The sequence below is a fragment of the Telopea speciosissima genome, unplaced genomic scaffold (assembly GCF_018873765.1).
Source record: "Telopea speciosissima isolate NSW1024214 ecotype Mountain lineage unplaced genomic scaffold, Tspe_v1 Tspe_v1.0221, whole genome shotgun sequence".
Classification (NCBI taxonomy): Eukaryota; Viridiplantae; Streptophyta; class Magnoliopsida; order Proteales; family Proteaceae; genus Telopea; species Telopea speciosissima.
The window spans coordinates 34,435-55,464 of record NW_025317557.1 but is presented as its reverse complement, the minus strand read 5'-3'; the positions used below and the strand labels follow the sequence as shown (position 1 = coordinate 55,464).

The 21,030-nt window shown below is 39.7% G+C and overlaps 1 protein-coding gene across 2 annotated transcripts; it reads right to left on the bottom strand.

The window, feature by feature from the left end:
* Positions 1-5,120: 5,120 nt before the first annotated feature.
* Positions 5,121-19,886, bottom strand: LOC122647846 (oxysterol-binding protein-related protein 1D-like). Of its 2 annotated transcripts, none has more exons than XM_043841147.1 (8): positions 18,844-19,886; positions 16,754-17,110; positions 15,532-15,619; positions 12,621-13,099; positions 10,109-10,264; positions 9,515-9,823; positions 7,480-7,824; positions 5,121-5,472 (listed from the first exon to the last, which is right to left on the bottom strand). In XM_043841147.1, the coding sequence occupies exons 1-8, from the start codon at positions 19,372-19,374 to the stop codon at positions 5,299-5,301; spliced, it is 2,439 nt and encodes an 812-aa protein (XP_043697082.1). In that variant the 5' UTR covers positions 19,375-19,886; the 3' UTR covers positions 5,121-5,298. The 2 variants fall into 2 exon arrangements, with proteins under 2 accessions (XP_043697082.1, XP_043697083.1); XM_043841148.1 differs by lacking the exon at positions 18,844-19,886 and adding an exon at positions 17,202-17,483.
* Between the last annotated feature and the right edge of the window lie 1,144 nt (positions 19,887-21,030).

The window sequence follows — 21,030 nt, the reverse complement described above, 5'->3', positions numbered from 1 at the left end:
CTGCACCTGAACCTGCTGGAGAGGTGATGGTTGAGCCAATGACACCTGTTAAACCAATGGTAGCAGCTGATCCCATTGATCCCATTCAGCCAGAGGAGGTTTTGAGAAGGTCTGCTAGACCTCGTAGATCTACTATCGGATCCGATTACATGTTGTACCTGACAGAGGGTGATTTTGACATTGGACAAGAAGAGGATCGACCGCTTATAAGCAAGTCGTCGTAGTGCAAATTCTCGAAGTGGTTAGAGGCTATGCGGATGAGTTATTATCTATGGATAATAATAAGGTTTGGGAATTAGTTGATCTTCCAGAAGGTTGTGCACCTATAGGCTCCAAATGGGTGTACAAAACTAAGACTGATTCTCATGGTAGAGTTGAGCGCTACAAGGCCAGGTTGGTAGCAAAAGGATTCACACAGAAGGAAGGTGTAGACTTCCATAAGACCTTTTCCCCAGTGTCAACAAAAGATTCTTTCAGAATTATCATGGCACTTGTAGCTCATTATGACCTAGAGTTACACCAGATGGATGTTAAAACGGCATTCTTGAATGGAGATCTTGCAGAGGATGCTTACATGGTTCAGCCAGAAGGTTTTGAGATTACAGGGAATGAGAGGAAAGTTTGCAAGCTGAAGAAGTCTCTATATGATTTGAAACAAGCCTCAAGACAGTGGTACCTCAAATTTCATGAGGTGGTAGTCTCTTTTGGGTTTTCTGAAAACCCTGTAGATCATTGTATCTACCTGAAGGTCAGTGGGAGTAAGTTCATCATTCTGGTGTTGTATGTTGATGATATCTTACTGGCATGTAGTGACATTACGTTGTTACTTGAGACGAAGAGTTTTCTGTCGGCAAGTTTTGAAATGAAGGACATGGGTGAGGCCAGTTTTATCCTTGGTGTTGAGATCAAGCGTGACAGGAAGCGGGGTTTTTTAGGGCTGTCTCAAAAGGATTATATTGAGAGGGTTCTCAAAAGGTTTAATATGTCTACTTGTTCAGCTGGTGATGTGCCAATCGAAGGGAGACAGATCGAACAAGCAGGGTGCCCTAGAAATGACATTGAGAGGAGTTCCATGGTCGACAAACCCTACGCTCAGAGGGGAGTCCGATGTATGCGCAGGTTTGTACTCGCCCAGATATAGCCTTTGCAGTTAGTGTTTTAGGACGATTCCAGTCTGGTCCTGGTTTAGCACATTGGACGGCAGCAAAGAAGGTCATGAGGTACTTGCAGAAGACCAAGGATCATATGCTAATCTACAGCAAGGGTGACACTCTAGAGGTTGTGGGGTTTTCTGATGCTGACTATGGAGGTTGCACTGATGACTTGAAATCTACTTCTGGTTACATCTTCAAGATGGCGGGTGGTGCCATCTCTTAGAAGAGTGCCAAGCAGTCCATCTTGGCATCCTCTACTATGCAGGCAGAGTTCATTGCTCTTTTCGAAGCTACAAAGCAAGTTATCTGGCTCAGGGGCTTCATCTCAGAGTTGAGGGTCGTAGATTCCATAGCTAGACCCACGATATTGTATTGTGACAACACCTCAGTAGTTTGCTTCTCCAAGAACAACAAGAAGTCTGCAGGTTCCAAGCACATTGAGATAAAATATCTCATGGTGAGAGAAAAAGTCAATGAGAGGCAGATTATTGTAGAGCACATTGTGACTGACAACATGTTGGCAGATCCTTTGACAAAGGCGTTGCCAGTGGGAGTGTTCAGGAAACATATTTCTTGTATGGGTGTTGTTGAGTCTTTTGACATGGTTATCTAGTGGAAGTCCTGTATTGGTTTGTCTTTACTTTTGTCTTTTAGACGTCTATATGAGCATGGTTATTTATTTTATATATGTGTTATCTTGCTCATTTGCACATGTGTGACTTATTTTGATTCATTAATCTGATATATCAGTTATAGGCGGTTTGCCAAAGTTATAGGCGGTTTGCCAAAGTTACAGACGGTTTGCCAAAGTTCGATATTAACCCAAGGTCATGGCGGTTTGCCCAAGTAGTGGTTAATATCAAAGTATGTGCCTACAAGGTTGTTCAAGGCACTCTGATTTTGTAATCAGATAAAGGACCTAAATGAAGTTTCACCTTCATGGTTACACATCTCAAAGCGGTTTATTTGACAAATATGCCATGTTCGTGATGACAGAAAGTTGTATACCGTATATTGAGGTATATCTTCTGTTGTTATTCAACATGGTATGTTGTTGAGTAAATCAATATTGTGACATATAAAGGTAGAGGGATTCCATGGCCACATCTATTGATATGGTCTCAGTAATTAATCTAGCTCAAGTGGGAGATTATAAGAAATTTTTAACTCATTGTGGGCTTAATTAATTATTTGGACCGGTCAATTGATGGGGATCCTATTACTGCAGCTGGTTCAAGCATGTCACCCGATTTTAATTGGGATGGGCCAGCCCTAGCCCATTGTGGAAGTGGATTAGGATTTTGGGACAGTATTTTATAAATACTAATAAGGAGGGTCCATGTAGTCACGTTACTTGACTTCCCTATTTCGCCCACAAGAAAAGGGTGTTCATAGTAAGAACGGGAGACTGCAGAAGATCCCTTCAAATTTATTGGTCTAAGGCTGCAGATTAAAGAGGAGATTTCTTGGGTATTCTAATATTATTCTTCGTCAGCATACAAAGGTGAAAGGTACAATCTCTCCCCTTCTATTTCCATTATCATTGTGTTCTAAGATTTCATATGGGCATGATAGTGATAGGATTTATCACTGTATGTCTAATTTAACAGTCATCTCGAAAGACCCCGAGAAACTATAATTCACTCCCTGCATTTTCGTCTGCTGAGATCAAATTTCTGTCCTTTGTGAGCTCAAATGCCTCCTTCATACTTCCCTCTGAGGTGGGAGAGCACGGGAGATCAGTGGTGGTACGCTTCCCCAATTGACTGGGCTGCTGCCAACGGCCACTACGATGTAGTCCGGGAGCTCCTCCACCTCGACACCAACCAACTCATCAAGCTCACCTCCCTGAGGCGAATTCACCGTCTTGAGACTGTCTGGGATGACGAAGCTCAGTTCAAGGACGTCGCCAAGTGTCTTCTCCACCCAATGGAGGCTTTATTCCCTACTCTGCAGGGGGTTTCATCTTTTAAGAAGAGATGATTTGAATGAGGGAGTAGGTTTTAGGTCTCAGCCGTTGGAGGAGGAAAATTCGATTAGTCTTCCTTCCCTGTTCCCTCCCTTTCTAACTCGCCTCTACGTCATCTTCTCTTTCTTCGTTCTCGGCTTTGGGGAAGATGGAGAGATAGCAGAGCAGATTAGTGGGTTCCTTAGAATGGTTTCAGAATGAAGCGCTTCTTCTCGTTCTTTTGTTGGTTTCTTATGATTGCTTCGAATGTGGAATAGGATATTCGGATTCTAGTTGCAAGGGAAGGGCTGAGTTGTGCTTCCAATTACTAATTTTTTTCCTATCCTAATTAATTATTTCCTATATTTTGAGTATGCACTGAGTCGGACCTTTGAGCATTGGAACTGCTTCGTTTAGCCCTTTATGATTTAGTTGCTAAGTAACAAAAGAGAATTGATTTTGAATGCAAAACAGGTTCTGGTTTGTTTAGCCTTTCGCGGAAGAAAATGCCATCTATCTTCTTCAACCGAGAATCCCTCCCAATGTACCCATCATGCGTTGATGGTGACGGTGGTGAGGTTCGGTCCTCCCTCTGCAACTGAACTGTAATTGCAGGAGGAAGAAAGAAGAAGAAATAGTTAAAGAAGAAAGAAGCTCCTCTGCAGCTGAACTGTAATTGCAGGAGGAAGAAAGAAGAAGAAATAGTTAAAGAAGAAAGAAGCAGAAGGAGGAGGGTAAGTTGGTCGTTTAACTTTATAAGTTTAAGTTAAATAACTCATAAGGGTAAAATTGACATTTCCATTTAAACACTAACAGCAGACTAACACCATCAGGTTTCAGGGGAGTCCAAGTAATTTTCGCATATATATATAAAAGATTCTAAATTGATTCCAAATTATATAAGCAATATAACACCATAAATGTGTCAATAAGAAAAACCTTTTAAAATTATTTCACACCCCTTCATTTCTCTTCACCTGTGAGCAAACAAAGCCTACTGTTTAATAGTTAATCCCAATCCTTCAAATATGAAGTTGAGAATTCAGGTTGTCATAGGGTTGCCAAGTCAAGCAATGACCATTAAATTATTTCAATAAGTTCAATGAAGCAAACCCACTAATGTAAGTACCAGGGGGGAGTTTAATTTAGACAAACCCAACTCAATAACATTGCCCAAGCATTTAAAACTCAGAAAGGAAAGCTTTCTCCCTATTTATGGTTCACTACCTTGTTGAACTCGGACCGTTGGATGTCCAAGCTACCACGTGTCATATGATGCCCTCTCTCACTATTTGACTGTTAGTTGAGCTCGGACCAATGGATGTCCAAGCGGCCATGTGTCAGCATCTCCACCTAGCTCTACTGAGCTTTAGGAATTGGAGAAGATAATAATCCCTTCCCTTACCCTTTTAGCCTTTGGTTGCTACTCGCTTGTTATACGGTGACAATACGTTACGTGTGTGGATCTTGGTGGAGATAAAATAGAGAAAAAAATTAAAAAAGTAAGAGAGAAGTTAAAGAGAGAAAATAGAAATTCGACTTTACAAACGAAGTCGGGCGTCCTAGCGCAATTGGAAAGTCATCAATCCTCTCTCAATATAAACTCAAGAATTAAATTGAGAATTTTCTAATTCTCTTTCTAATTCTTCAATCATCGATAAATAAACTTTGCAGACAAAGAAAAAGGGTGCAGGTTCACCAGCCCCGGTCAGGCAAGTGGAAATTTTAGTGATAGCTAAGCTCCATGACTCCAATTTTACTACTTATAACCTGAGTTTACACCCAACTTAACTTTGTGTCAGTACAAAAAATAGATTTTCCATCGCAACAAAACAGAGAACAAAAAAAAGGTTGGGCTTTGAAATACACACATGATTTAGATTCAGAACGATCCAAATCGAGAGTCCAGAACTCCAGATGACCTAAATTGGCGACGGTCTGATAATACCCTCCTCGACTGCAAGCCTACATCTAATGTTTCAAAAAAAGAAGGGAGGATGGAGTAGTGGAGGACCACATTCCCTAAAAATATAATTAAATTTTATTAACTTGAATACCCAAATGAGCAGGCACAAGCAACTATATGTGACAGGATCCTCTCTATAATAACTTAGAAAGTATACACCCTAACAGGAATTCATGATTTTCAGTCGAGATTAAATATGGGAAGAAGGTTGCAACAATTGGAACTGGAAACTACTTCTCCTCTAAACATGGACAAATATCGCTGCTTTGTCCAAATATATCTGGAATCCCGTCCCATTTTTCCTTCTCCCTTGCTTCCCAATATCCACCCATATAACGATAACAGCCATCCTCATCCTTCCTGAACCATCTCGGCTGCCATCCTCTCTCCTGTAATTTCCTCGCCTGTGCCACAAATTACACAAATGAGTATATCTAGATACTTTTTGGGAGGGGACGAGGAGGGGCTAGAATGGTAAAAAGAAATTTAATCAGAATTCCATTGGCAGAGCCACACACACACCAAAAAATATAAATTGTGTAAAATACTGAAGCCCATTCTTTCTTTAGTGTTATTGTTTCCTATCCAATGAAAACTTTTGGAAGGAAATGAAGCAGAAGTGGGATGAATGTTTAGTCAGCAAATCTGACTATCACAACAGATGCATCAGGGTATATTGTATAATAGGTCATGCTCATATGTAGTCAATTTTTTAGTTCAATTGTGTATCACAGCAGATTGGGATAAGTATTTCCATGGCCATGTGTACATGTTGGGACGGGCAAGTGGGCAACCACAACGAGGACAGGAGTAAACAGTTTTCTGTAAATTCAGTAACATTCTTAGAATATAAAATCATCTCAGGCACCATTGGTTTTATGGTAAGAATGTCAGAATAAGCAGTCTTACAGGAAAGGACGGAAAAGGGGGGGGGCATTTTCAAAGAAGCTTCAGCAGACTCCAGTGAACAGTAGCGAACATTTGCTCACTGCATTCCAATAATTTATCACTTCCAGAACCCTCTCAACAAGTGGGATCTTGACCTGACTGAAACTGGAATGTATTTGAGCACATAGTAAAATTCCAATACTTTGTTCACTACATACTAAATCTAAACTCTAAAGCAGCAAAGGCATGCTTCACTTGTTTACAAGATTACTGGTGGTTAATGATTTTATCCATTTATATACAAAAGAATATGGTGATCCCAAGAAAAAAAACTGATATTGGTATACAAGATTAAAAGAATACTGAATAGTGGTGAATGTGTCTCTGTCACTTTATGCCAGCAAGATACGGAAAATTGTCATCAAAGAAGCAACAAGCACAAGAATGCAGAACTAACATTGTCAAAACATGTAAATGAAAGAACGTTAGGAACACTAGACAGTCAAATAATTAGCAATTCAGCAGAGTACCATGCTTCATTCTTAAATCATTTGTTGAAGACTTGAAGTGTTAAGAGCATGAATGGAGCTCATGATGTTAAGATGAAATCCAATGTGAGGACAACCAGGAGAAAGATAAGGATGAAAATGATGATGACTAGGAGAACCAGCTAGGTCAAGCACTGGTGTTGAAAATATGAATGTACTTAATAGTGGCTGAAAATATAGCACTTGATATAAAATTCTAATCTACTTTTAAGCCACAACCATCTGAGATTTGATTAGGAAACTTACAGTAGTCTATCACCTTTTTTTTTTAATCTAGAAATATGATTAAGTGGACATGAATAAACTCAACTTTCTTTTCTTTTTATTTTGGGAGCCTTGTTCATACACGCCCGTGTTAGGAACCTTTCCTACACGGCCAATTTAAATGCCAACAACTGCCACGTGGCAGATTGGATGGGCCCAAAATTTTTTGGACAGGTAGACCCCTAGTTCCCTGCTCACATGTCAACTCTCAGCCCTATAGGAGTTTTCCACGTGGCAAATAGAGTTTTGAAAATCGAAGGACTATTGGAGAATGGACAGTAGTGGTTAGAGTTCTGTAGATGTGCACTGGCATACACGGGGATGCATGCCAATACATGGGAGGGTATTTGATCAAATTAGGCCCTGCAACTTGACATGTGGCTAATCCAGACTATGAACTATCTATCAAACGGTCAGAATAGCCACATTATCAGTCAATGGGAAATATTTAAAGTGCGCATGTAGGAAAGGTTCTTACCACAGCCATGTAAGAACCATTTTTCCTTTCTTCTTCTTTGTTTTTTTTTTTGGTTGGGGGGGGGGGCTTGTGGTTGAAATTGGAGAATTCTATAACACCTTAAAGCTAGAGGAGTACTTCAAACATCAAATCGTAATTTCTAAATTATTTAGGCTATCAAAGTCATGACCACTACCAGCAATCTTCAGTTCAGCAGATGAGCAGATCCACACTAAAACGTATCAGAGAGATACCTGTCTTTGTGACTGTTCCAGCCTAAGCTTCTGTTCATTTGCCAGCTCATATTCCCCATTCTCTAAATGCCTCTGGTCCGGCCTGAGTCTTGAATCAGTCGGAGGCAACTTTTCCCTTAGGCCAGATGTCAATTCATTCAAGGAAATTGCAAAAGGAGTGAGGTTGTATCGTGTGTGGGTAACAGATTTGTCTCGTTCCCACAGTAGCACAGCTTCTGACATGGGATCATACCCTTTTGGCTTTGTAGTTGGATCTCCCAACACATAATACATTGCTTCATCCCACTTCCCCACCAACATTGCCACCTTTTGTCCAGTTCTGTTATCTTGCACAAATCCTTGCACCTGCATGTTCACAGATATATCCTGCGTTATTTCTCCTAATCTTCACAAAATGACTACTGTGGCATAGATTGTCCAGTAAGCAAACTTTTAAGCCAATGGCTCACCAAACAAGTAAAGTTCTGTTGAGCATATTGCCAGAGTAATGAATCATGTGAACCAACCCCATTAGGGACAATTGGTATGCGAAATGAAGCAATAACCGGATGCCATATTTGGAAACTCATTCTAAGGTTATAATCGACTTATACCAGCAATATAAATCCTGGTCTTACTCAGAAAGTGGACGAATCAACATAGTTGTGACTTGTGAATGAGTTCATGATAGCCTGACAGACGGGAGAAAACAAATTTGTCCAGGACTGCACCTTAATGTGGTGCATAAAATCTATATAGATACAGCCAGGAGTTGCAGAATTTCTGAAAGAAAAAAAAAGGTGCCATTTCATGGGATGTGAGAAAAGAAACTGACTACCTCTTGTTTGAAATGCTCGGGAATATGGTCATGTTAATAGTGATCAAGCTTCTCCTCACCAGAGACAGCAAGGGGGAGGGGGGGAGTGAACAGAAAGAAATTCAAGATTAATTTAATTAGACATCAATTCATGTTAAAAGGGTACTTTCAGTTTTGGTAAGACAAAACCAACGCGGGATATGTCTGAAAAAGCAGGAAGGATGAATTAGTTAAGGGCCAACGTTCTTTGTGGGGGAGTGGGGCCCCTGCACGCACAAGGGGGCCAATGAGAGCACGCTAGTTGGCACACTGGGGGGCAGGGCAGTCATTTGACCCCTTCTATGTCGGTACACTCCCCCACAGAGAACTTTTCTCCATTAGTTAAATATCAATACATCTAATGACACTGCTTTTCCCTAACTAATGAAACTTTTACCACCTACATAACCATGATTGAAGATCAGCTGTCAAATTGATTAGACAAAATTCCCGGCTGTCAATAGGAAGTTCACCTACCACTCAATAGTGTACTTCTTATGATTAATCAGCATAGAATGTTTGAATGACAAATTATCCTTATTGGATACTCTCAACCACCTAAGCAGTTGAGTTCTTGTTGGCTTTCCTAGCAGCCCAGACACAAAAAGCAATATGAATCAGAATACCAATTCTGGATTTTTTTTTATATATGGAATAATTTGAATATGTTAAGAGTTCTTCTGCACGGCCACCTAGGGAGGACTTCCTGCACGGCCCCCTGCTCACATCAAATTTCAGCCCAAATACTGGGCAAAATAAAGGTTTAAAAATTCCAGGAGTTGGAAGAGTGTGCAGTAATGGCCAGAGTACCAGTAGACATGCATTGACATACACAGGGATGCATGCCAATACACAGTCACAGAGGAAATTTGTTTGAAATAGAACCTGAAATTTGGTATGTCAGTAAATCTTAGCCGTGTCCTCTCTATCCAATGGTCAGAATAGACACATCATCTGTCCACGTGGCACAATGAGAAAGGGTTGTGCAGGAAGCCCTTCCTATATGGGCCTCACAAAATCCTTTTTGCCATTTTCTAATAGAACTTTCTGAATAATAAAATTAGCATTAATTGTATCCAGTGGCACAGGGGGGGGGGGGGAAGTTACCAAATGAGGGCTTTACTAGTTATACAATCCAGGTTAGAAATATAACGTAGAAGTCTCCTACTATAAACTGTTTAATAATTAATAATCAAATACCTGGTGGGGAGTTCGGTCAATGATAGACTGCTCCTTGAACTTGAGCTTGCAGGAGTAATTACCACTGCCCTTGATACGCATGGTTCCGTAATGGTCACAATAGATTTTACCAAGTATGATGTTGTATAAAGAAGTGGTGACCTTGCTCCACTGAAATGTCTCCTCATCTTCAAACTGAAGGGTGAGAGCTCCAACAGGATCAAGCTGGATTGAACGACCCCAGAACTTGCCTTTCAGATTAGAGTCTGCCCAGAAATTCCAGCCTCTACCATCGCAGTGGCAAGCAACAATCATTGGGTGGTGACTCACCTGAATCATAGCCACTTCATTACATTATCGCACATGCTATTTGCAAGAAAAATTTCTCACTGACAAGATATCATTGCATTTCTTATCTCGCACAAAAATGGAGAACATTTATTAAACAAAAGAACATTAAAAAAATGAAGAGGCAAGAAAAAGATGATTTGCACTATGATCTTTCTATATTATCTGTTTCAGTAGCAAGAGAGTGACTTGATAAATCAGTGACCAAAATGACTCAAAAAAGGAGAAATCTACAAAGGTCAAATCATTTGAGATAGTGAAGTAAACCTTTTCAGAGAAGAAGCGGAGACCTTTGTCTGGATAGTCAGCCTCATATGTCTCCCCTAGCAAAGGGTTGAAAGGCTTGCACTGCCGACCTTCTGTTGAAGCATAACCAGAGACAGCAAAAGCCGCAACATTCATAATTCTCATCAAACTATTTCCCTGCAAAGGCGTACAACCAATCAACATCTCAATCATGGCATTCAACTACAGTCATCCACGGCCCATCTCACCCAATGTGACAATGAACTTACAAAGAAATAACAAATATTTTGAACTAATTCATCTCAAACAACAATTATCTGTAAATTCTGCTGCTATCAGTTGAATGTGTAATCCAAATTCCAAATCAGGGCTTAAAATCAACTGGAGTAGAAATAGCCAGAATTTGAGTATTAGATATTGAAGAATTTACATACAAATTTAAGGAATGCCTAATCCCAAACATTATGAAGAAAACAAGGGCTGTAAACCAGTGCAAGTCCTGCTTTTGCATGGTCCCAGAGTCAAACCCGCATCTTCATGCTGGAAACCCAAGCTTTTACCATTGCACCAAGCAAAGGCCCCTTTTATCAAGAAAATGTATTTGCAAAATGTACACAGAAAAGTAACCAAGAAAAACAGACCGGTCCACCGGTGGTTCTTATCAGTGACCCAGGGTTCTTATTGGCGATAAGTGACAAATAATGCAACAAGGCTGCAGATAGTTAACATACTCTATATGCTTGTTCTCATCAACCAGCCATGGTACGTGGAGCCCAACAGAACTGGACATATTAGACCCACCATGAGACTGCTAACTGCTAAGCACTACATACATGTTGGCACTAATGCCAGAACAAAAACTATTCTCATGGAACTCAATGAAACACCAGTATCAGGACATCAAAGAGGCCAGAAAAGAAAATTTACCAATCCCACGTGCAAAAACATGCACACCTACACCCCTGTACACATATATAACTAATTTCGTCCCCTTTTCTATTGCTAAAATAATATGTGATTATGTGTATAATATAAAAAAAAAAATTAATCATGCCAAGAATAGATACGTAAAGGCAATCCAAATAAATTAGTTATAAAAACATTGAAAATTGATCTCCTCTATAACACTGATATAATGACCTATGATATAAAAAAAAAAACAAGTCCGCCTTATCCCAACTAAATGGGGTCGGCTACATGGATCCTTGCCCTCCAATCAGCTCTATTCGAAGTCAAACTTGATACAAGGCCTAAGCTATGCATGTCTTTCCTCACCACTTCTCCTCAGGTCATTTTAGGTCTGCCCCTAGCTCCTTTAGTTCCTTCAATCTGAATCAAATCACTCCTCGTACTAGAGCATCCAAAGGCCTCCATTGAACATGGCCATGAAACCTCAAACGACTTTCTTGTAGCTTATCATGTATTGGAGCTACTCCCAAATCAGCTCTAATACAAAAAGGTTGTATGATATAATTTCAAAATATTTGAAATTGAAAATGTTGTATCATCCCCAAGTCTGCAAATCTTGTTCACCAATAATTTTCAGGTACATACATTCATCGAAAATTAATTTTCAGGTACATACATTCTCAGAAGGGCATGGAGTTTATCAGTTCAGCATGAACAGAAATACACAAATTTTATTGTATGTAAATCTACATGGTCCCTCTTGTTATCCAGTCAATAACAATCCAAGTCCTAAAAAGGAGAAACCAACACTTCTTTTTATGTACTATCGTTTTATTCTAAATTATGAATATATTGGTTTACCTGCTCCTATTTCTTGGTATCTGTTTCCTTCCTTTCATGGTTGCAACGTTCTTCACATTTTATTACACCATGCATCCACGATATCCAGAATAAATAATGCTGCATCTTGGCCAATTATAGTGGGCAAGCCTTGCACTATTGCAATCATCAGGTTGCAGATTCGAAACATGGAGATTGCTGGTTCGAAACATGGAAACAACCTCTCCGTGAAAACGGGAGTAAGGCTTCCCAGATCCTGCATTAGCAGGAACCTCGTGCACCAGGACGCTCTATTTAACAAGAAGGGACTTATCAGAATAAAAGGAGGATGACAAACAAGGGAATTACTGCCCACAAAAGTTTGTAGACAACGCACCTATGATAAAAAACAATTGGAAGTTTGGACATACAAAAGTTCCCATCACACAACTGAGTTGTAAGCTGTAGCCAATTACAACAAATTTCTGGCAACAGAGTTTGTCACATTTGTCTCCACTAAGATGGGATGTTCATTTAAAAAAAAAAAAAAAAGATGAGCGGTAAAAAACAAATATAAATTCAAAAAGTATATCAGAGCTAACATACATGACTCAAGAGTCAAGACTATATTCCACACTCAAAGAACAGGAAAAAAAACTAAAATAAATAACAAAGAGTATGTCAAAGGTGACATGTATGACTGAAAACTAAGGCCAAATAACCAACTACCTGTATTAAAATGAAACAAGCAGATCATGCTTAAGTAACTGCTTTGCCACAAAGAAAGCACAGCTGAGGACCTGACCTGCTTGCCCCATTCCAATGCTCGATCAACCAGGTAAGAATACTCCAAATCCTCAAAGCACTTTTGCAAGGAAGAGAGTGGTTCATTGAAGTAGACAGGAAGACAAACTCCAGATAGATCTTTTCCAATATTTTCTTTGATTATCGACCACAGGCCAACTGGCTTCTCTTTTTCTTTTGGTTCAGGCAACCTGTCCCTTCTTTTCACATAGGGGTATTCAATGGTCTTGATCTCCACATCAACCTCAGATGTATGGTCAGAAAAGCAGGAGTCCTTATCATATGTTAAAGCTTTACAGGCTTTCCCCATAGTCTCCCTACTACGATAGGATGCACTCCTTAGAGACTCTGCAGACAGAAAGTCCCTTGTATCAAAATATATCCCATCATCTTCATCTGTTTCAGCATCTACGCCGTCTTGACTCTCATTATCTGGATCAAAATCACTTGCACTACCTTCTGACATGATCGAATGGAAATCTGTGGCATTCACAAGGAGGTAGAGAATTAGGAGAACCATTACACTTGCAAGAATTTAAAGCAGAAGTTTCAATAGTTATCTTTCGAGGAGACTATTTCAAGCAACTGATGACAATAACATCTTCATGGGCAATCCTAAAATCCATCTGTATGAACTGCACTGGCAAGGATGACCATGAACTTATGGCAGGGTGATAGACTTCGCACAAAAGGCCAAAAATGTTCGCTAAGAAAATTAAAACCTCCCATTTCATGTGAAAAAAAGTCTGTGCTATCAGCTGCTTCATTAGAAATTAATACTCTCTCATCCCACAAAGAATGTCAAGTTTGACAAATCTCACTTTTTAAGGAGAATTTTTCATTGCATGAATTACTTAAGTATTTTCACTAATCTTCCAAAATTATGCTTCATAGATTTCCTTCAACCACATTAAATTCTCCTTCCTCTCTCCTTTTTAATGCATATATTTTTAGTGGTGGCATTAACTAGCACTACATGTGAAGGCTAATATGGAGAAGTAAAAAAATGTCCAAGCATTTAATATCCGGACACACAACACTGACTTTAAACCGTAGTTTCCAATTTCTCAAAAAATTATTAGCTTTGTTCAAGGAGGAAAGAACTTAAAACGGCATCCTGACACATTTTTAATATGGTCACAAACAACAATGATCTAGTAGCAGAATTCTCAGATGAATGGATAGTCATGCATTTGGTCCACCACTCTCTTTGATGGAATCTAAATAATTGGGAGCCATAGTTTAAACCCGGACCGAACCAGCAGTTGAACCAGAACCCCCACATTTCGGTTCAGTCTAGGACTCTAGGTACATAAACACCTTAACAGGAAACTGAGTCAAATCGGGCAGTACTCATAAAAAACCATGGTTTTTTTTATGAGAAGCCAGGTTTGGTTCATCAGATTCCCTACCAAAAAAAATCAATGTGAGTTGCATGTAGACAGACTCGTACCCACAACCTGCCATGTTTTATAGCATATGTGAACCACTGTGCCAACATACGAGGTTGTTGCCCCATGATTCCCTTTATTTTACTTATTTTCATCTTCTTCTTCTTCTTCTTTTTTCATTGAACCATGATTTGACCAGTTAAAACCGGTCAAAACCATCCTAAACCGGAACCAGGCCTCTTTTTGGTTTGATGCCTGGTTCGGATTTGAAAACAATGTTGGGAGCTTTCTCAAGTGGCTCTACATTGCAGATAATGAATGATCAGGTAATGTCACATGGACAGCAGGATAGTTTAAATTCATGTTCAAGGTGCTGAAGTGCAGATCTTTTAGAGGATTCTGCCTTCCCAAATGTTCATTTCTTGTCTGAGGGCAGCGTAATCCTCTTTCCATTTACTAATCTTGCACCCCTTCTCTTTTGAAGTATGGCGCTCCTTGTCATTCATCTCACGACTTGAAAGAGCAGAGGTTTGGTATAAAAGGGTCTGAAATTATGGTCTTTCATGCCAGCAGCAATTTCTTGGAGTATTTGGAATGAGAGAGGCCTTAAGAAAAATGCTGAACCATCTGTAATTTGTTATTTTGTGCAGTATCCAGTTAGTATTTTATATAGCCTCACTCTTTGAGGTCTTGTATAGTATAGGGGGTCTTCTCTAATAAAAAAATACCAAAACTTTTCTGAACTAAATGTTTATAAAAGAAACATATTCTGAATGAAATTCTACTCAGATATCAGCCAACTAGATTTTGGATGAAACAACGGCTTAGTATCTGTTTGAGCTATGCAGAAATATGTGATAGAATTATATTTATAATTATTTTAGAGTAAAGTGGTGCCAGGCTGTTGATGGTACGAAATGTCACACATATTTCATGTATAGAGGATTAAGAACCTCACTGCTTGTTTGGGTTCTTTGCTAGAGGAAAATAACTATTGCAACCTGTTGGTTGCGGGTTCAAAACTTCAAAACAGCCTCTCCTGCAAAGCAGAGGGTAAGGCTGCATACATTTGCCCCTCCTAGACCCTGTAGTAGCAGGAGCCTCGTGCACTGGGACGCTAGAGGAAAACCACTTAAAGGGCTCCAAAGAAAAACGGCTAAATGTCATTTGAAGACACTGACTTTTTAGTGTCATTAATCTCTGCTTTTAGACCCAAGGAACACCGAAATCCTTCATTCATTGAAAATATTGTATTAAACAAGAGGTTCAACTACTAAAAATGCTAAGCACTGAGCTTCTCCAACTAACAATCTTGATGATCACATCAAATTCCATTCTAACAAATTTCATAAAGCATGATGGTTAAGTCTATCTAAATCCATGCTTACCCTCCAAAATACTTGACCTTGAAGCATCAACCAATTTGAAAAATTCATGAACAAATTGTCAATGTATGCCAGCCACAAATAAAATAAGTATAGCAAAACATGCAATCAGTTGATATTTAAAAGCACTACTAACCACTAAATCTTCCATTTCCTTGTCCAAAATATGATTCTCGCTCCTTCGTTTCATCCACTACCGTGGTTTCCAGCTCTACTTTTTCTGTCTGCCAAAAAAAACAGACAAAATGAGTCCCTCCATACAGCAGATCTTATATATTCTGCTTTAGTAGGATCTCAACAGTAAAATCATGAGCTGAAATATTCAGTGCAGAATGTCATAGCACAAGGTGCAAACAGAAACATCGACATTTTAAAACCAACACACAGTTTCTGAAACGATATAATGAAGAAGGAAGAACTGGGCCAACTTCACAAAATTTAGCCAATGTGTGTTGCATATGGTGAACCAACAACCCATCTCTTCATACAACATGCATTTTCAAAGTTTGGGACTAGACCTTTCATTTAATTTGAGTATCGCGGAATTCTAATGATATCTTTAACTTCTTGTGGAGTTGGCACTCATCCACTTTCCTCAAGTGGAGAAAACTGCTTCGGGAATTTGAAAATTAGTTGAATTTTGGAGCATTTCAGTGAAGCACAACAATATAATAGAGGATTGAAATGAGATCCAGCAGACATGGGAGACATGGTTAAAATGACAGCAGCTAATCAGATTTGTCTCTCAACATATTTAGGGGCACTGCATGTGCCTAAATGTTGAGACGTAGAAAGTCATCAGATCAGCTCCATGCTCCTGTTGTGAGCCCAATCTGGAGTAACACTTCTGAGCAAAGTACCAAACTTTGATGGTAGTTCTTTGGAAAACTCAGCGACAACAAGGACTGGAAGCACATTTAGAGAGCAGTAGAACATAATAGCTGTGTACTCAGGCCCCACAGGAACCACAAATTCCACTACAGCAGACTAGCAGAGTGAGATCTCCCAATATTGGTCTTCACTGATGGATGAGGACGATTCTAGATTTGTTACTGGGTGACTATCATTGAATGTTGACAAAATTATTGAGATAACAAATCCATAAACAAGTTAAAAGACAATAAGCATTCAAACGTGTCAGATGGACATGAGTTGAAATGTCTGAGTAAATAAAGAAGATTTAGTCAATAATTTGACAGGTTTGTAATCAGATAGAACCTATCTGAATACAATCTGGTAGACCTCTATTAGACAAGAGTGTAATGTTAATATTATCATTATGTATATCTACATTCATTGCTTCCTCCCCCAGCAGTACTGACATGCAAAGAAGAAAATAAGCAGTGAAAGGGCAATACCTCTAATTGTCTCAAGGTGTCTAGGATGATAACATGTTTATGTTGAAGAGCCTTTAACTGATTTTGCAACTGAGAGAGTTCCAAAAGCATGATAGATTCACAGTCCTTAATGATTGCTTCATTCAGCCCTTCCTGCAGTAACCGTGATCTTAGCTTCTCAGTTGAAACAACAATATCTTCAGAGGGGGAAAAATCACTGCTTGTCAGCACCCTGGGGAAACGATCTTTAGCAGCCACCAGTGCCTCAATCCATGCAGCCCTGTCCTCTCTAGACAAACACCGCAAGTGAAGAGTCTTGGTGCCTGAGAATATGGAAAGTCTTCTATCATCCGACTTACTTGCACGAATTGAAGAAACCTGCAAGATGTATTATTTAACTCTTAAAGACTTCACGCAGAGAATAAGTGACAATAATGAACTCAATGCAAATGCACAAAATTACACATGCCTGATATCTTGACATATATCCATCATTACCATCATCCGAGCCCCATCCAGTTATCTCCTAAAATTTATGGCTGCTGAATCATATTCCAACAGCCTTTCTTCAGTGTTCGATACATTTTGAAAATGTGACAGGGTGGAAGCTAGAAGGTTCAACTGTTTCACTATTTCACCTCTCTTCGCTTCCCAATTTTCAGTTGAAGGGACCTCCAACATTTGGCAAAAAGACAGTTCCTGCCGTTGTTCCTCATATTCACAAATTTTAAAATCGAACATCTATCATTTTCTGAGTCATTTGTGGTAGCAGCAAAATGCTTTTTCCCTCTCTTTTGTGTGTTACCAAAAGTTAACTTGACCCAAACAGAAACATTACATCCTATAGTACCTACAACCTTTGGCATCTCTTTCCAACAACACAGAAAGATCACCAGGGAACTCTCTTACAATAAGATTATTTCTCATTTATCTTTTAAAGCACTTTTCTGAGCACCAGATTAAGGCAAAATCAGCATTATTAGACCAAGTACTACATCATCATTGTCAAAGTAAGGTTTTAATGCTTGGATGGCTAAGACCAGGTACAAAATACCCCTCAAAGCAAGGACCAAGAGATGAAAATCAAGGATTGGTCTCCAATCCAGATTATATCCTAACCTGAATTAAACTTGTATTGGTCAATCCTAGATTCCTAGCTGAACCTAACTCTGATGAGCCTCAGCAATTGCCAATAAAATTCTGTCTTGATAGCAATTCCTCAAAACCTTGCAGTACATTTTTTCCTTTCAGTTCGCCCGCCGAGGGGGCCTCCATATTTGTATTGGTTTAATAACTACACAATTTGCATATGCTGAATCTTACTTAATTTCATTCCCCATCAGGCACATATCTAGAAACAATTAAATGATTATATCTAAAGTGTGTACCAGTGCACGAGGCTTCCACCACTTACCCCCACTTCGTGGAGAGGCTGTTACCTGACTCGAACCCACAACCACTAGGTCGCAATGAGCAACCTTACTGTTGTGTCAGCCTCTAAATGATTATATTTTACAAATCAGTATAAGTATTCAATGAGAAATTTCAACGTGTTCCCATAATAGAACTTACTCATGGGCTCAACTAATTGTTCAATGCTAAACCCACGTAAAGTCTCACAGCAAATTTAAAGCCTATATTTCTACATATCATCTTAAGGATATCCGACCCAAAAACAAACAAAAAGTGAGACAAAAATATGTAGTGAGGTACATGTACATATAGAAGCACAAGTAGAGAAAAAGACGGGGGAGAATGGGCATGGAGAAGGAAATCCTTATCATTATGACCTCATATTTTCTCTCCTAAACTGTTTTGCCTTGATGCCTTTTTTTTTTTCTTTTTTTTTGGGTTGACGGCCAATGATGTGCATAGACACGTGTAAAATATATCTACATATATTTTCTAAATATATTTTCAAGGTGGAGGCTTGAGACTTGAGACTTGAGACTTGAGACTTGAGACTTGAGAGAGAGAGAGAGAATTGTATAGAGAATGAAACGGTAACAAATTAAAAGAAACGCATCGTACGTTTCTTCTATAAATTACAGTCAGGCATTAAGAATTGTGTTCAACCAATTCATAGGGGGAGAAAAAATTAAAAATCAAACCTTTAAGTGAATCTCCCCAAACGGCTTCCACTGCTTTACGGATCCACGGGAGCCACTACCCCAGTCGGCCTTCCGCATATACCTCAGCGATTCCTCTCCAATCACCTTAACGCCCTTCTCTCTCACTGGACTAATCGATATTTTGTCCGGTCCATGAACCTTATAATACGAAAGAACCCCATCCTCGAGCATAAACCACCTAGATCTCCATCCCTTTCCGTAATTAACCCATTTATAAAGAATCCCAGCTACACTGCCATTCGCAATGCCCCTACCGCAGCAGCCCTTAGAATCTCTTCCTTCAGCCCCTTTCTCGTCCACCTCATGATTCGCCGCGACAGACACCCCATAATCGGAATCAGTACCCACAGACGAAACCTGAGTAGAGAAACTCTGTTTGCTCGAACCAAATCCAACATTTCTAACAGAACTATCTAACCCTAACGGGGGCTGTGTAGCAGGTCTTGTTATTGCTGTGTTACCACGGTCCCGATCGATCGAAACAGGAGCAATGCAGCACAGAGGATTCATCTCAGGTAAAACAGATCAAATAATCATATAAATCAAGCAACAAAACAAAATGATAAAAGTAAATATAACTCAAACAACGCCGGAATGCCCGATCCTATCTCATCTCATAGGATTCGTTCTGGAAATGTTGTTCCAGAAGAAAACCAATCTCCATGTGCAAAGAGAAATCCTGGATTGACGAAGGTGGGGCTTGAAATCTGAACTCTCTGCCGGAAAAAAATACCCGATCGGAGACGAAGAGAGTGAGCCCACGGAAACTTTTGGGAAATGACATAAGAATGTAACTGTGAGAACAACAGGAAGTGGATCAGCAGAGGATGGGTTTGAAGAGCGGCGAGGAGAGGGACAGCTATACCTCGCTGTTGTCACAGTTCACAGCAATTAAGCTTTGCAGACGATTAAGATGTGTGACGCCGTAAAAGATCCATTAAAGCTGCTGATCAGTAGTGCAGAAGGAGTGCAGTATGAACTTTGAAACTTGAAGGGGGAGGGTAGAGAGTGAGGAGTGAGGAGTGAGGAGTGAGGAGTGAAGACATAGGCCACGGCTCCTCTCCAGTGACCAGTCACATAAAAGAGTGTGAGGTGTGGGACCAGTTGGTACCTGTTGGTAGTTGGGACCGCAATTCCTCTTTGTTTTGTTTATCCGGTACCTTCAAGTGACCGGAGGAGCTGAAGGGCGTACGGGGAGGGAGCGCAGGTTAAGCTTCTGCGCATTAAATCTTTTGATTCCAAACGTAATGATTGCGAAGACAGCTAATGTGCGCAATGGGCATCGGGGAGGGACCGTAGGAGTATTGGTGGGGTAGGTTGGGAAATTTTTTTAGTGGTCCCATTGAACCAGATTTTGAAAAAATGGATCGGAGACACGGATCCGGCCTATCCGGATTGGAATCAGCCGAGGCAGAGCTTGATTACTGATTCGGGATAGGATCAGTTCTGTACGGAAGCTACAGATTGAATCGGTTGGACCAACCCAGCTCTCGATTCTTGGTTCTTAAATCCTGCATGGAACCCTTATCAGAAAAAAATAATCCTGCATGGAACAGGTAAGGTTCAAGTAGGCACAATCGATAATGGGATTGGCACTGTCAACTCTGATTTCCATTGGTATTGATTCCGATTTTGAATCAGTCGAATTAGTTGGAATGGAATGAACCTTAGAAATTCAATATGAATTGATCAATTCAAATCGATCAAAATAAGGATGAGATCCAATTTGATCGTTACGATTCAATTCTGATTCCTTAAACCATGAGTCGACTGGCCCAACGTTGGAATCAAACCATAAGAAACGTAGGCAGCGTTTGGTATGCATTTTTTGAATGCATTCTAAGTTAATTTCGCATTTTCAAATGATTAAACTAGTTGTTTTTTTCGTCTGAGAATACGAAATCGGCCTTAGACTACATACCAAACACAACTGTAGTGTACCTGGCATGCCCTCTATCAATGGCTTATGTTGAGTTGTTGATATTCCAAGTGATTTTGATTTAAGCATGAATTTGGTCAATTCATTAAATAACATTTTTTTTTGTTGGTAAGATTAAAGAAAACAATTAAAGCACCCAAATTTTGAGTATACATGTAACATAAGGATGCGACGTGAGATCGACTCTCTTGCTTCACCCGATAGGGTTTGGAGATTCAAACTTAATC